The sequence below is a fragment of the Sylvia atricapilla genome, chromosome 19 (assembly GCF_009819655.1).
Source record: "Sylvia atricapilla isolate bSylAtr1 chromosome 19, bSylAtr1.pri, whole genome shotgun sequence".
Classification (NCBI taxonomy): Eukaryota; Metazoa; Chordata; class Aves; order Passeriformes; family Sylviidae; genus Sylvia; species Sylvia atricapilla.
Window position 1 is genome coordinate 3,512,391 of NC_089158.1, and position 17,262 is coordinate 3,529,652.

At 55.0% G+C, this 17,262-nt stretch overlaps 1 protein-coding gene across 1 annotated transcript in view; it reads right to left on the reverse strand.

Annotated features, from left to right (window-relative positions):
- The window catches only part of ARRDC1 (arrestin domain containing 1), a 38,980-nt gene that overhangs the window by 12,672 nt on the left and 9,046 nt on the right, over positions 1 to 17,262 (reverse strand). Inside the window, exon 2 of the mRNA XM_066332502.1 lies at positions 8,025 to 8,135. Coding sequence (XP_066188599.1) covers positions 8,025 to 8,135 — 111 coding nt within the window. The remainder of the gene's footprint in view (positions 1 to 8,024; positions 8,136 to 17,262) is intronic.

Consider the following 17,262-nt stretch of genomic DNA (forward strand, 5'->3'; position numbering starts at 1 on the left):
GAGAAGGTCAGTGTGCCCCAGCCCTGTGTGCTGGCCCCAGAAACTCCCCGTGTCCTGGGCTGACCCCACAGCGTGAGCAGCAGGAGAGAGGGGATTCAGCCCCTGTGCCCCACCCAGGTGAGAGCCCACCTGCAGAGCTGCCCCAGCACCAGGGCCCAGTGCAGGAAGGACCTGGGGCTGCTGGAGAGATCCAGAGGAGGCCCCTGAGATGCTCCAAGGGCTGGAGCCAGGCTGGGAGAGCTGGGGGTGTTCAGCTGGAGAGGAGAAGCTCCAGGGAGAGCTCAGAGCCCCTGCCAGGACCTAATGTGCCTTCAAGAGAGCTGCAGAGGGACTTGGGACAAGGAATGGAGGGACAGGACACAGGGAACAGCTTCCCCTTGCCAGAAGGCAGGGATGGGTGGGGTATTGGGGAGAAATTCTTCCCTGTGAGGGTGGGCAGGCCCTGGCACAGGGTGCCCAGAGCAGCTGTGGCTGCCCCTGGATCCCTGGCAGTGCCCAAGGCCAGGCTGGACATTGGGGTTGGAGCAGCCTGGGACAGTGGAAACAGCCTTGGACAGCCTAGGGACAGGGGGTAGAATAAGGTGTTCTTTAAGGTCTCTTCCCACCCAAACAAAGGTCTCACTGCAAACCCGCACACTGTTGCACCACTGCATGGGAAAACTGCCACCATCACACCCAGTGGGGGTGCAGTGACCACACTGTCTGTATTTACACTGTTAAACAAATTATCCAAGTGGAGTTTACTCCACCACAGCTGCTGAAAGTGTCTGGGCTCTGATCTGAGCAGTGCAGCCTCACTGCAGACCTCTGTCCAGGCAGAGCTGGCAGCCAGAGAAATCACCAGCCCTCCAAAGCCACCAATCCCCCAGATGGAGGGGACGCTCCCTGCCCACACCCTGCCCTGCCTGCAGCTGGCCAGGGGCTGGGAAATGTCCTCCAGCAGCCTCTGCTCGGCACAAGAGCAGGGCTGGGCTGGGGCTCAGGAGAAGCCAACCCACAAGAACAAGGACACAGCCCTACCTGCTGTGTCCCACCCACCTTCCCAGGGCTGTCTGGCAGCTTTCTGTGCAATCAGCCCAGTCTGACAGCACTGGTGGGGCCAGACCTGCTTGGGCTGCACGTTCCAACCAGTGCCACTGCAGGGACATTTGCCAAATCCTCCTCCCAGGCTGACTGCCCCAGCCCCAGTGTCTCTGTCTGGAAGTCACAGGCGGTCACAGCCATCTCCCCACAAGGGTCACAGCCACCATGACAAAACCAGGACCTCCAGGACAGCAGAAGGGAGTTGGGAGGTCACACAAAAGACTCAGATGAGGTTTATTCCTCTCCTGTGAAGGCTCACACTGTGGTGTGCTGGGACAGCAGCCCAGATGTGTGACACACAGCAGGCTGAGGCCAGGAACCACAGCGTGTGGCACAGCACACACCTCTGCCTCACCAGGCTTCACCCTCAGCTACACACAGCAAAAGAGGTGAATAACTCAGTGTGTCACTCCCTCCAGCCCCCAGAGAGAAGGAGGATATCAGCTCCGTAGCCACCACTAGGAGGCTGGAAAGTGTCCCTGCACCCAGGCACAGGAGACAGGGAATGGCTGGAACGGGGCTCCTGCCCCAATCCCTGTCCCTCCCCACCAGTCCCTGCCAGGCTCTGCTTCCTCCTGGATGCTAGAACGGGAACAGGCTGCACCTTTGGAGCACACAGACTTTTTTTGGTTCTTCTAGTAGAGGAACAGCAGGCCAGACCATATGGCAATTTCTCCCTGGCTACTTAACGAGTGATGCATTAACAGTGTTGGCCAATTCAAGGAGTACACAAAGGTACTTGGTGCCTGCTGCTCCCTGTGCCGTCACTTGTAACAATATGTCTCTCTCTTCCTGCTGCCTCAAATCGGCCCTGGGGAAGGTGAGCTCCTCCAAAGGTGCTCAGTTAGACTGATTCTGGTGCTGCTGGTGCACAGCTCGAGTATTCTCCTCTCAAGGCTCTGCAGGCAGAGAGCAGGAAAGCAGAAGGGTTGTGTTTCCCACTTTGGGGCAGAGAAATGAGCAGCTCTAGCTCTGCACTGTGCCACAGGACCCCAAGTACAGGCAGAGATGTCACTCTCACTGCAGTGCCCCCTGTCCTGCCTTCTCTCCTCATCCACTTTTGCAGCCAGAGAACTGAATATCAGATATAAGCAAGGGGCCAGAGCTCTTTAACTCTCAGGAGACTTTATCAGAGTCAGAAGGGAAGCATTAAGTCTGTGCCAGGGCACTTGAGGTGACACTGGGCCATTGCAGCTTTAGCACAGGACTCAACTGAGCCTCTGGTGAATGAAGTTAATACAGGGGATTACAAACTGCGACAAAGGAGGGGAAATGCACACATTTGCCCGTGCCATCAGCAGGCACAGGTGCCACAGAGGGAGCAGCCAAGAGGCAGAGGAGCAGCCTGCCAGCAAGCACAGCCAAAGCTGCCAGGAAAGGCTCGGTGCTGAGCTCCTGCTCTGTATGGCAGCAATGGAGCACAGCCCCAGCAGGCTCCACGCTCCCTTTCACGGCAGCAACTCGCTCACTCTGGCTCTGCAAACACACAAATACACAGCAGGAACAACCTCCAGCACTCCACACGGGGAATGCTGCTGAGATAAACCTTTCTGTAACACAGGAGGTGCAGCAGAGCACCCAGCACTGAGCCGAGGGCTCCACTGCTCACCAACTCTGTGTCAGCAGTTTCCAGAGACACTCTCAATGAATTAGCAGGATCTGGCAGGATGGCAATGCTGCAAAAAAATCCCCAGAGGATTAACTGGTCTATTGAGGCAAGAAATTGGGAAGTGCTGAGGAAGCAGCTGTGACCCAAGGCAACTGCAGAACCCTCAGTGTGGTTTTCCTGGGCTGAACCTGCAGCTACTGCTCCTGAACCCAGCAACACAGTGTGGCCAGGAGCTGGCACCAGCACATCCTTAGTGGCTCACCACTGCCCAGAGACACCCTGCTGCTCTCAACTGTCCAGGAGCATCACCTGCTGCTCTGAGACCTCCTGCTTGCACACAGCAAACTGCACAAGTGTCACCATTCTGCTTAGTCAAGTCACCAAGATTTTTAAATTAATTCAATCCTGGGAGCCAGGATTGTTACCCTGTGCCAACTGCTGGCCATGAAGGTGTTGTGCCAGGCCGGCAGAGAACCACCCCAGGGAAGAGATGATGCACAGCTGCCCCTTTTTAGCTCTTTGTGCAAGAAATCTGCCAGCAGAGGAAGCGTGTGGAGCTGCCAGGAAATCCCTGCAGCGCCTTCAAGCTAACTAACAAGCTGCCAAAAGAAAGGTCAGCTGGAAATTACAGCCAGCTCCCTGCACAAGTTCAACTGAGGTACAAGGAGGGAATGAAAAAAAAAAAACAAACCCAAAAAATCCACCTTTGCAGGCACAACCCTTCCCCAGGGGGAGAGCTGCGTGTGCAGCTGGAGATGCAGGGAAGGGACAGCCCCACGGGGGGACAGGCACATGCTGGACCTGCTCCTCTCTGGCTGAACAAGGGCAGAGGCACAGCAGGGAGGGGGAGAGGAGCAGGAGGCTCCAGAGAGCTGAATCACTCCATTATATTGGACCAAGAGAAGCATCTCTGTGTCCGAGAGCAGCGGGGACAAGCGGTGCCATTCTGTGCTCGCTGCCACTTGATCCCCTGCACTGCTGACACCTACAGACACCCACCCCTCTGGCATTTCTTTGCAAAAGGAAAAACCAACACCAGCGAGCAATCAAAGTCCAAGTGGGAAAAGTAAATACTCTCTTAGCCTCCTCTCCAGGAGGAGAGGAAGGAGCCCCCTGGGAGGGCTGAGTGACCTGTGTGGCACAGCAGCCTCTCCAGCAAACAGAGCAGAGAGAGGCTCTGGAGCAGCTGGCACACTCTGCACTTCCCAGCAGCTTTTATGTAAAGAGCCTGAGTTCATTAAACTCTTGGCCTGTGTGTGATTGCCAAGGCTACAGCACAATCCCCTGCTCCTCAGGGCTGCCTGCTGCCTCCAGCTCCTGCCCAGCCCCACGAGAGGCTTTCCCAGAGCACAGAGGATGTCCTGCTTGAGTGGGGACAAGCCCTTTGCAGCAGCACTCATCACCAACCTGCTCCAGTGGCACAGCCAGATCCTCCACACACCATTCCAAGGTGGAGAGAGAAAGGAAAGTGCTGTAAATAAGTGCCAAAATGGACATCTGGGTTATTTCAGGGCCTGCCTCCTTTTTCATGCAATGTGCAGCCTTAAGAAAAACCCCAAAGCAGTGTGCAATACAAGCAGCAGCTGATGCCACAGAGGACGAGCTGCCCCCTCACTTATTTCAATGCAAAGGTGTGTGGGAGGAGAAGTGTGGAGTCACTCTTAGAGGCTTAAAGAGCAATCTGAGCCTCGACAGTTTTGCAAACCTCCTCTCCCCTTCCCCCCACGTGTCCTCAAAGAGCACAGATCGGTGTTTTTAAAAGTTACTGCTCAGGATGTGGGAAGGGATAGAGCGAGGCAGGCTGTTTTTCAGGCTCAGCCTGCCTCCCTGCACCACCTCCACAGGTGCCAGTGGCACCACTGCTGCTGAACCGCTCACCAGGGATGGGCAAGACAGAGCCCCATTCCCTGTGTGGCCTTGGGGACACCAGGGATCCCTTCCTCAGTCCAAGCCAAGGCCATCAGACTGGATGAGCCCCCTTCAAGAGAGCCGAGGAGGGTGTCAGAGAACAGCCTGGCATCACCTTCTGCCCCAGGGCACAGCCTGGCTGCCAGTTTCCCCCCAGCAGGGACATGCTGCTCCTCCTTACCTTTTTTTTATGCACTTGTTCATAAAGAAGAGCTAACAGCATTGCTGTAGTGGGGGGAAGGCAGGAACAGAAGATTCCTCTGAGGCAGAGGCAAATTCCTCTTTCTGAGCTCATTTTCAGGCAGTGACATCCCCTGTGCAGATAAAGCCCCCAGGGGCATGGCAGGAAGGCAGCCCCTCCACCTGACACAGCCTCTCACAGACCTGCCCTCCCTTCTGCTGTTTGCTCTCTGGTGGGAGAAGGTGAGGTGGGCACAGCCAGCCCTCACCTGCAACAACAGACAGGGATTCACCTGGGGGGGTTTTGCATGGTTTTTATTCATCTGCAGGACCATACCAGATGCCACCACAGTAACCTTCTCTTGTGGTGCTCTGTCAGGGGTGGCTGCTGCTGGATATGGAGCTGTGTGTTGGCAGTGTGGGCCAGCCTCATGCTCCTTTAGGAGTCCTTGCTTGGAAATGCTCCCAACTCCCCTAACTGACCCTCACCTGGGCTCCTGCCATCACCATCAGTGACCTCACCACCCCACGTCCCAAGAGCCAGCAGTCCAGCCTGCCTCAGTTTCCCCTCCCAGCTGGGTCAGCCCTGCAGAGAAGCACCCAGGGAACACCCACATGGGACACTCCGTGTGTCTGGAGCTCCCTCATGCTCTCTTCAGGAAAGGCCAGGACAGTGGAGAGCTATTCCTGGAAAGCCTAAAAACACCACGGCTGAGTCAGCGCCGAGGCTGTGCCTGCACAAGGCCACCCAGGGCTCCCCCAGCACAGCCCTGCCAGCGCCTCCCTGCAGGGCTGGGCTGTGCCAGGACACTGCAGCCAGCAGCCCCTCGCAGGAGACAGGCAGACACAGAGGCAGGGACATGGAGGAGCAGCCCAGCTGCCTCAGCTCTGCCAGCCCAGACACGCATCAATGTCACAGGGAGGCCTCTCCCTGTCCCTGTGCCGCAGGCTGGAGCACTGCCAGCCCCCAGGGCTTTTGTTCCACATCCCTGCAAGCCAGCACAGCAAATGCAAGAGTCAGCTTCAAAGCCATCTCTGCTGGTGGACTCGAGTCCAAAGGCAGCATTGACAGTGTCCCTTCCATGTCCATGCCATTGCTCCCCTCTCCATCCTCCCAGGGGCACAGCTGTCCTGTGTGAATGCAGACAGGGGACAAACCTGCAAGTGCAGGGCAATAATTCCTGAGCACGAAGGACAAATCCCCCTTGGCTGCAATCCCACACACACAGGGACTGCCCATCCTCTCCCTCCCTGCAGCCGGGAATCTGGCTGAGCTCTCCCAGCAGTTGGGTCCACACAACTTTTTGGACACAAAAAGGCTGAAGTGCAGAGGTCAGTGAATGTGAGTACCCAGCACACTGCTCCACACCAACTGCTGATACCTGGGCTGGGCATTCCTGCAGCTCTGCGAGGCAGGACAGGAACACCACCACACCACACTTCAGTTTCCAATCACACAGCTCCACAGGGACAGATTTTCCCTGCAATTCCCTACACCTAAGGCAAGTCATGCACTGCTGTTTCCTGCCTCACCTGCCTGCAGCTGAGGCAGCTCTTGGAGACATCAGCTGGCCTGTTCTGTCCCACTCACAGCCCAGGCTCGTGGCTCTGTGACCAGCTCCAGTGCAGAGCCAGCAGCCCAACCCTGCTGCCAGCCCCTGGCACCTGCTCAAGGCTGGCAGGGCCTGTGACACCAGTGGCTGACAGAGAGCACCTCTGCCCCAGGAGGTATACAGGAGTCTGGGTCCCAGAAAACCAAAAGACCAGGGTTTTGCACAAACACTTCAAAAACTGGGACTACCAAATTTTGGCCATATTTGGATGTCAGGCCTTCAAAGGGCACACTTCGACACATGGCTTTTCCTTCCATTCTTCCCAATTCACTCTACTTCTAGTTATCAAGAGGATGGCTCCCAAAAGCAACACCACAAGAACTGACTGCCAAAGCAGCTATCAAAGTTTCCCAGAGGCTGCAAACCCAACAAGCAGCACACCCATCTCTTCCCACTCCACCTTCCTGCCTGGCTTTTGCCACTGCTCAGCTTGACCAGCACACAGATCTGACCACAAGATCACAGCTCTCCCTTGAATCATTAAATATTAGAAACAAAAGTTTGAAGGAGCATTTTTCACTGTAGATGCAGGTTTAAACCTCTCCACAAATCCCCACTCACTCACAGCCTACAGCTCCCAACTCATCTAAGCCCAAGGTCTGCAGCTCCTTGTAGACCCCCTGTGACTGTCCCCAGCCCAACATCCACAGCTGGGCTCTCTGTGCTCAGCACATCCAGAAAGGGCAGGAATGTTCCCCATTGCCCTCCCAGGGAGTTTATCTCTGACTGCAGCCCCCAGGCCGTGAGCCAAGAGCCAGCCAGCCAACTGTCTCCCCTGGCAGGGACCTGAGAGCAAACAGCACTCTCACCAGTTGCTGCAAGAATGAGCTCAGCCTCCCTTCGATCCTAAAAGCTCTGCTTGGGAAATTGCTGAGCTAGAGGAAACTGCCATTCCAATTTTACCCATTCCCTGTTATTAGATAAAACAGTATCTAACAGCCCTCTAACAGAGGGCTGAACTCCTGCCACCCGGAGCTTTTGCCATGTTCCTGTTTCAGCCACTGCCTTCAGCAGGTGAATACAGGCACATCTTGATTTCAACAGGAGCCAGGGCACAGCATGAATTATTTGTGGTAAGGCTGACCTATTTAACAGCAGAAAGACAGCATTCATTCAGACCGAGATTCCCCAGAGGCTGCTGGTGTCACTTTACCTACAGGACAATACAACCCCATCACTATCTCTGTCATCTCACTGGGAGAGGGGTAACTGTTGTAGGCTGATCCTGCCAGTGCTTCTGCTGGAGCACAGGTGCCACCTCCACATCCCTTTCACAGCAAACCACTGGCTTCTGCTGACCACCATAAACACACACTGGAGGTGGAGCAGGGTGAATCCACAGAGCTTTGAGACAGGGAGCAGTCCCTGTGACAGCTCTGCTTCAGGCAGACCAGGGCCAGAGGATGCCAGCAGTGTTTGCAGGGTGGCTGCCAAATTCTGCTCAGGATCCTTCCCTGCCCAGCTCCTGCTAAGCTCTTGCAGTCTCTAATCCTGGCTCCCATCCTCTGTGCACAGGCCAAGGCAGCCTGTGAGGGGTGTTTCACATCGAGGGGATGCTGAAGTCTTGGTGATATATTTCTGTAAAGCTTCTCCAAACCACAGATCTGCACCAGGTCCATTGTGGACTGTACCTTTGTCTGCCAGGGACAGCGTGCTGTTGAAGTACTGCTCCTCCACAGTCCATGCTGTGTCATTGATCTTGTTGGACACCCCACAGGATCCAATGCAGCTCACCTTGATGGCTGTGGAGAGACAGGGCACACATCAGCATTGGGAGAAAGCAAAACCTCAGGTTCAGACTTGCTCCAGGTACTGTGCTGTGCAGGAGCAGCGCCTCATGAAAACACACACAGGGTGGGGAAATGGAGCAGAGGAATCAGGTCATGCTTTCATTCCAAAAGTATGTTTTTCAGCACTCCCAGCACAACTGAGCACTCCCTGCTACCCCAGTGCCATTCCCAGACAATAGCACCTTTGAAATCCTCAAGGTGGTTTCCTTGCACTGTGGAAGCCCTTACCAGCAGTGACTGCAGCTCCCTGACAGGTAAAGCTGGCTCCCAAATGCAGCAGTGTTCCCTCCCAAAACATACAGCAGCCTTGACACTCTGGCTGAGAGCAGAAGCCTTGGGTGTCACTGTCCAGCCAGGGATGAACAGCCAAGGACTCTGCTGCCTCCCACCCCACAAGGAGCCAGGCATCCCACCACGTGTCTCACCATCCCTGGGAGGAGAGACACATTTGGCACAATCCCATTAACCAGCTCAACAAGGGGTTCAAATAGACCTGTTTGAAGCAGCAGCAGAGAGCTGGACCCCCCAGTGCAGCCTGGACAAGCTCTCTGCTGCTTGAATTCCCAGCCCTGTCACCCTCAGAGGACATTCCCAGCCCTTGGGAGCCTGATCCCAGCTCCTGGGGTCAGTCTCAGCTTCAATGGCTTGCAGCAAAAGCACTTTGCCATTAACACTTGTCCTGCATCAGGACCTCCAAAATGTCCGTACACACATCACCTCCCAGCCAGACACCACTTGTAAGGGAGTGGTCTCCTCCTCTGCTAGAGACACAGGGCTCAGCAAAGGCACACAGGAAGGTCTGGAGGCATCAGAGGTGCCACCTGACCCTCCCAAAAGCAAGGACAGTAATTTGAGCTGTGTTTGTGCCTTGCCTGGAGAAAGTCACGCCAGGAGCTCAGCCTGAAGTGTGCCTCAGGAGGGCTATGTGGCTCTCAGAGAAGCTCCCCACAGACATTTTCAGTTAGTCTTGGCCAATACTCAGCAGGTTGAAATTAGATTCTGATGTCGACACTGGACCACAGAGAGAGGAGAACGTGACAGACTGGCCTTGCAGCACAGCAAGAGATCTGCATTGTTACCCCCACACAGGGGGGACACAGGCAGACCTATTGAGGCACAAACAAAGCCTTCAGGTCTGTCCCAGCCTGGACATCTCCACCCTGAATCCCATGAGGTTTTGCAAGAGCTTAACTGGAGCCCACGGAACTCCCTTACCCCATCTGCCAGGTGAACAGTTCTGCTGGTAGAAAGGTGCCAGGATGCACCAGACAGACTCTTTGCCTGTTTGACCCATCTGCTGCTCTGTATTTCAGCTGCATCCACAGGAAGCATCTCTCTGAGAAGCAGGTGGCCAGTTTGCCTTGGCTTAGGAGTTCTCCCCTCCCTTCCACAAGTGTTCTCAGCACTGTTGATACCAATACCTCCTTGATAGTGTTATCAACACTTGATATCACTCACCTACCCAAACACTGAGGGCTGTGTGTTATCACTGCTTGCAACCACCTCAAATAGCTCTCCAGGGCACTGCCTGGCCAATGTGGCCTTGTCTTCCACACTGACTCGAGCTGGGGTGGAAAGAAGCCCAACTCCAGCCCTCACTGCAGGGGTATCACATACCTTTTACCCCAGTCGCAGTGAGGGGGGTCAGGCAGTCAGGTGGAATGAGCTCCTCAGGCTTAAAGTCTGAAATCCCGCAAGGAGGAACAGCCTCCCCATCAGATCTCCTGCCATACCCTCCCAGCTGATCCTGACCATGAGCTGCAGAGCCCCTTGCAGTCCAAATGCTGTTCTACGCGCAAGGACAAAGGATAAGCAGCTCCAGATGCCAACTCTCATTAACCAAACATCAATACAGCAGCGAGGCTGACACATCACTGGTTTGTTTGTGTCTGTGATGTGCTTTGGCATTTCCAAGGCAGGGAAAGAACAGGATAGCATGGTTTGGGATGGGAACTCCCCCACCACAGCACAGAGCACACCTGAGCAGACACAGCTGCCCTCCCGAGGTGAACCATCACAATGAACCCTCCACACATCCCCAGGTGACGTGCAATACTCCCTTTGGCAGAGCCAAAGCCACAGAGGGGCCTCAGCATCAGGAGCAGGACAGGTTTTAGCAGGGTGGTGTCCTGTGTATCTACACATTGGTGCCATGCTCCCACACCTCTGGGCTCAACAAGCCTGTCCCCCTCTGCATTAGCCCACACAACACAGATGGACCCAGTCAAATCAAGCCCAGACTCACCCACTCCATTCTCTCATTTTCACACAGGAGATGAGAGTAAGAAAAGCCCAACCAAAAACTGGAGAACATTCACATCCTTCAGGAGCACCAGCCCCTGAGCAGGCTCCCCCTCAGCCTCCCTGCACCACAGGAGATTATAGATCACCACCATCTGTTCAACACCCAGATAAGGGACCGACAGACTCTGGTTCCAGCCCGGTGCTGCACTGCAGTGTGCAGGCTCTCCTGTTCCAGGGAGGCAGGTGGGTGGGAATGCTCAGGAACAGACACTGTGGCCCAGCTCCCTTCCCACAGCACACAGGCTCAGCAAGCAAAGGCAGTGGGTTTGCAGTCTGACACTCACAGCCAGCCTGTGGCTGGGGCTCTGCTGCCATGGTCAAGCACCAGGGCTAAAGTTACAACGTGTCCAAAAATCCCTCTACAGTTTGTTAGGGAGTTTCCCAGCACGGGAGCTGTCAGCTCAGAGACTTCCCAATTAACCACTAACATCCCAAACTGGCATGGTCACAACCATCCTGTGCCTAGAGAAGAGGGACAGCCCCTGGAGACATTGCTCTGGGGCTTCCAGGGGTTCCAGTCCTTCAGCTGCACCAAGCCCTCTCCAGCCACATTCCCTGACCATCACACACCCTGGGGTTGACATTCCAGCCCCAAGCAACAGAAAGCAGCATTTCAAGCTGAAAAGTTTGAAGGAATTTCACTCTCCCCTTCCCTCTACACTCCCCCAAAGTTCCCAGTGTCCCCATAGCAGGCACACCAAGTCACCACCCTTAGGACAAGCCTTGGAGCAGTTCAGGGAGCAGAGATTTGTTATAGAGCATCTTCTCCAACCTACTCCAGATGCAGGATCTCCCCCCACCTCACTGGGGGAAAATGGGGTGGAAAATAGCTCTGAGCTATTGCCCCACAGCTGACGGTGTAGCTGGACACAGGGACTGCACATCCCACCTCATCCCCCAGGCTCCTGGAGGAGCCAGCAGATCCCCAGGCTCCGTAGGGTGGGTGATGTTGGGGGCAGCAGGTCCAGGACAGCCAGAGAGACTCCCAGTTTCATCCCCAGAGCAGGAAAGACTGACAGCTGCAGGGCCAGTTTATCTGGAAGGTTTCAGAGGTGCCTGGTTCAACAGATCAAACCATTCATCTCACTCCTAACCAGGTTTTGGAACAGTGAACGATAAAATCAACTTCTCCATGAGCATCCTGTGGGCAGAGGGAGATACTGGGGACTTGCCTCTTGTACAGGCTCCTGCCCACAAGCAGGAGGAGGGACAGGGATGTGTGACAGGCACAGCCCAGGCATGTGGCTCTGGAGGCAGCTGGAACCTGAAAACACTGTCAGGACAGACCTGGCAAAATCAGCACCATCGCAGCTGCTGCAATGGAGCCACCTGAGCACTGAGCTCGTCAGCCTGCCTGACAGGAAGCAAAATGCACAGTCTGAGCCTTTCTAAGGAAATCTTGCAACTGCCAAGCCGCAGACAGAGGAAATAAGAATAGTTTCTGAATCAAAATATCCAGTTCCAGTTATTAGAAACCCCTTAAAAATGCCTCTGGAATCCAGTGCTACCAGTGGCCCCAGTCACCTCCTTCCTGCTCCCTGTTTACCCAGGCTGATTTGAATAAATACAGGAAAAAACAAAGTCCAAAAACTGTAAGGGGAGTGGAAGGGGGAGGCAAAGAGAAGATGTGAATGATGAAGCCATGCAGAAGGCAAGAGCCCTTCACCCCACAGTCCCTCAGGGATTCACGGAAGCGGGCAGCTCCACATCCAGCCAGACACATCTTTAGCAACGGGCTGCAGCACGCGCCAAATGCTGGAAATAAAAGGAGACAGCTCAGCCATATCCATCTCTGCGCAAAGTAAAAATAGAGATGCCAGGAGCTGGGCACGTCTGCCTTCTTCCAAGGTGATTTAAGGAGAGCAGCCGTAGATCTCAAACTGCCTTTTCTCCTGACCCAGTGAGCTGCCCTCCTCGGGGCAGCTGGCGTGGCACCTTGGGCATGAGGAAAGCACAGCACACGCATCCCCTCCTCTGCCAGGGGCAGGTTGTGTGTGCACATCCCTGCTTCCAAAATCCAGCCACACGCTGAGCAAGCAAAGGCTCAGTGGTCACCCTGCACTCAGCCCCAGTCCCAACGCCTCTGACTTCAAGTCCCACCTATGTCACACACCTGCCACAACAGGTATGGGCAGAGGGGGAGGGAAGAGGCTGCTGCATCTTGGGCAGTTTGGGGTTTCTAGGCTGGGCAGGGGAAGCAGCAAAACCGGTTCAGAGAACCACTGAATGCCCTGAGCTGGAAGGGACCCACAAGGATCATTCAGCCCAATTCTCAGCCCTGCCCAGACCTCCCACCAATCCCACCCTGGGCATCCCTGGGTGTCCAAAGGCTCCTGGAGCTCTGGCAGCCTCGGGGCCGTGCCCATTCCCTGGGGAGCCTGGGCAGTGCCAGCACCCTCTGGGGGAAGGACCTTTCCCTGCTCTGCAGCCTGAGCCTGCCCCTGACACAACCTGACACAGCTGGAGGTGGTGGCTGTCGCAGTTGGCAGCAGCTCAGGCAGGACTGACAGACCCTCCCGTCATCCCCTGTCTCCACAAGGACGGATGAAGAGCTGGCACCCGAGCTCTGACATGGCACTTACAAACAGCCCTGGGACTTTGCCAGCTGAAGCTTACCCGGGTCACCACATGGCCTCAGCCGTGTCTGCTGCACCCAGAGGCTCCAGCCATCCCTGCTGCAGGGAAGGAGGGGCCCAGCCCTGCACACGTGGGATGAAATGGATGGCAGAGTCACTGTGTGCCTGCAGTGACCCCATAGAGCACGAGGGACCAGGGCATGCTTTAGTGACAGAATCAGAGGGCACCCAGGGACTGAGATACCCTTTGGAAAACTTGTGCACAGCTAACAAGGGAGCAGAGGAGGAGAAAGTGCTGTGGAAGTTGTGGGAGTGAGTCTGCATCAGAGAAGTCTTCATTTCATGGAAACCAGTCACGGGAAGCCAGGGCCCCCTTCCCTCATCCCTCTGCATCAGAGCCACGGCAGACAGTGATCACCACGTTTTAACTGATTCTCTCAAGGTGCCAGGGACTCTCCAGAGCTGCAGGGACTCAGAGCATCCATGAGCTGGGAATGAGCCATTTCCCATCCCAGGGGTCAGAAGCAGCCTTGGGAGAAGGGGGTTAAGGATCCCCCTGAGCCCCAACCCCTCTCTAAAGCATGGTAGTAGGGACCTGTTTTTGACAGAAGGATGGGCTGTCACAGGATGGGCAGCAGGAGGTCACCTCAGCACCACAGCTCCACCTTGGAGTGACACCTCTGGGTTCAGCAGAGATTACAAGTTTGGGTACACCCTGAGATCCTCCAGCCCTGCATCTGTGTGAAGATGAGGGGTTTGAGGTTCCCCACACTGCCAGCAATGCAGGACCAGATAGCCCTGGGAAAATGGAAAGCCTGGGAGAGAGCAAAACCACAGACAGAGCAAGTTACTCTTAATTTGTAGAGACTGGGTAATTCCTTTCCTTCAAAATTCCACTTTTCTAGTTCCATGAAAACTGGACACCACGAGGGGCAGGATGAGGTTTTTCTACTGATGGCCTTTACGCAGAAACACACTCATACAGCTTCAGACTGAAAGCACTGAGCAGGAAGGCTGGAAACTCACGAGATACACAACTCCCTCGAGTATGAGTATATTGAGACACTACTAATTAAACCAACAGCTCCTAATTAAATCTCAGCTGTCCCCATCCTTCTAGGTCCATCCTGTCAGTTCTTGAGACACAAATAGTCTTGAGCATTTCACAAGCCAGTGAGGCAAGAGCAGAGCTTACAAGTGCTGGAGGCAGCAGCTGGTTTGGCACAAGGTTAAGGATTGTCTGGGGAGGTTTTTATCTTCTTCCTTCACAAGAACCCAGCACAGGGACAGAAAAGGGATCTGGCCTCTAATGTGGAAGGAGAGGAGTTGTCTAGAAGAGTCGTCTGTGCTTTCCATCTCAACTGAAATCCAAGCCTGTAGCCGAGCCCAGGGAGGTGTTTTGTCTAGAGCTGACACACAGAGCAGCATCTCCCAGAGAACCTGGAGGACTTGGCTGCTGCTCCCTGTGCCCCAGGGGTTCATCCCACCTCCCACAGCCTGCCAGCCATCAGCTCACAGCCAGCACAGCTCTGCTGGAGCTGCAGACAGGCTCCCAGTGCAGTTCTCACTGTGGTGCTGTGTCTGACCCCTCTGACCCTGTGCTGCTGCCTGTGCAATGCTCCTGCCACACACGAGCCCGGCTGCAGCCCCACTGCACAAACTTTAGCATCTTTTAGCCTCTAGGAGCAAGAGCAAGCAATGGCTCTGCTGCTCAGCAATTCCTTCTCCAGCCTGGCACTTGCCCTGTGCACCTTACAAGGGGTTGGACCAGCCAAACCCCTCACAGCAATGCGAGGGACAGTCCCTCCTTCCCTGACCTTTCAGTGTGCTGATTTCCAGGGCAGCAGAGCCAGCCCTGCAAACCCAAGCTCAGCAAATGTCATCCCAAGAGCCAGCAGTGCCCGTTGTCCTGGCTGTGGCACTGCCAGCTGAGGCAGGAGGAGCCACCTGCATGTCCCACCCAACCTGCAGGAAGCCCAGACCCTCCAAAAGCAGCCCCACACCGGAGGAAGGCTGAGGCAGCTCCTCCAGACAGCCTGGAAAAACTCCACCTGTAGCAACCCCAGAGGAGTGACGGCTCTGCCACAGGGGCAAAGTGACCCACAGCCATTATTTCAGCTATGCATGAATTATTTTTGCCAGAGTCCAGTCTAGCATGAGGAGGGGCATGTAATATGGACACACAAGGATGTCCTCATTCCAGCAATGCAGAAGCCTCCAAAGGGAGGCTGGGCAGGTGTGCACCTGCAGAAAAGCAGGAGAACAAATCTTGTCTAAGTCCTTTCCCAGGCAGATCAATCTTTCCCCCCCGTTGCAAGCATTTTCTTCCATCAGGCTGAGAGCAACAGGGAAACCTACATTTTTCAGCTCCTCCCCAAAACCAAGGGTCAACATAAATCCTGAGACAAGAAAGCCAACTCTTGGGCTCCTGTTTGGAACAAACCAAAGGCTTTTCTCCCTTGTGGAGCTGACAGGTTTATTTATAGCATCACAGTGTTTTATCAGCACGCTGGCTGCCCTCAGAGGAAGGCGGTCATCTCGAACATCTGGAATTAAATCCTCGGCTGAGAACACTTAACAAGCCTGGCTCTGCACATGTCGGGCTGCAGGGGGAAATCTGCCCCGTGAACAAGGCCACACAGGCTGCGGGAGGGGGATGAACACGTGCCTTGGAAGTGCCAGAGGCAGCTCCTCAGCAACAGGCACGGACCAGCACAGCACTGCACTCACTGCCCGAGGGGGCTGCAGCCCATCCAGCCCCTCACCCCAATCCCCACCATGCCACTGCTGCTACGACCTAAACCTCCCCTAAACCTCCCCACTGCTCCCCAAACCTCCTCCAGAAGGGGATGCTGGGATAATCCTTTCTCCAAAACTGCCTCTTGCAAAAGCAAGGCAACTTTGGGACCTTTTTTAAGCTTCAGACTGATGTAGGCCCCAGTGCTGAGCCACACAGACTGGGAAGAGGTGGGGAGAAGTGGCCTTGCTCTGCTTGAGAGCCCACAGCGGCAGTAACAACCAGGCAGAGCACAGCCTGGACGTGTCCTGGCAGTGCCTCAGACCAGTTTTGGGAGCCCAAACTTTCATCCCAGCCTAAGCAGGGGGCACAGTCCAGCAGAGGTGCTCCACACAGTGCCTGCTGCCACACACAGGGCAGAGGTCAGTGATGCCATTCCTTGGGCAAGGAGAGTAACTGTGCCCCACCCCATCGTGCTGAGGGCCCATCCTCTTCCTCCCAGGCCAGGCTGGAAGACACAGGCACCCCTGAGTGCTGGGAACAGCCAGATCAAACAGCAGCGAGGAGCTATTTGGCAGAGAGAGGCAGATCTCACAGCTCCCCAGGAATATCTCCGTGCCAGCCACCCACCTGAGCCACACTGCCAGCACTCACAGCCTCCTCCTCTCCCAGCAACCACCCCTCCAAGTACTGGAGGGGAAAAGCAGAGAGGTTGCAGAGGAGCAGAAGGCTGGAGGAGAGATGGAGGCAACATTTCATGCAGAGCTTCAACTGCTCCAGGGTGTGAAGCCAACTTTAATCTCGAAAAATTTCTTTCCTTTCTGCTTCTCTGGACAGAAATTCAGAGTGGGAAACTGTGACCTGTTTAGTGCCTGCCCTCCTCCTAGAACTGCATTTGAGATTCACTTCATGCCATCCAGGAGGAAGCAGCCTCTGTTGCTCTCAGGTGGGATGGAACCAAGCTTCAGGCAGGGCCTGCAGCTGCCAGCCTGGCATGGGAACATCTCATATTTAGGATCTCAGCAGGGTCCAGAAAAGTTTTACTCATGATCCCATGAACAAGACAGATTTATTTTAATAAATTTAATGTAGATTTAATTTACTCCATCCTTCTCAGGAGACCTGGGTAATAAGCTGGATTTTGTGAACCCTGAATTTAAGCAAGCTATGCTCTTCAAAGCAAAACGAGGTTGTACATACATAAGCAGTCAGGGCACCTTAATCTTCAGCACCTGGCCTCTAGAGCAGCCCTGTGGGAAGGGAATGCAAGTCCCAGATGCCCAACGTGCAGCCAGACAAGTGGAACAGAATCAGCAGCTCACCCTGGCTCACAGGAATGCTGATGGATGCCAGGACCTGCCAACACTCAGCACTCCAGCCAGCCAGGGACCACAGCCACCCTTCCTCAGGCTGAGCAGTGCTAAAACAGAAGTGAGGAATATCTTTTTTTTATAGCTTGCCC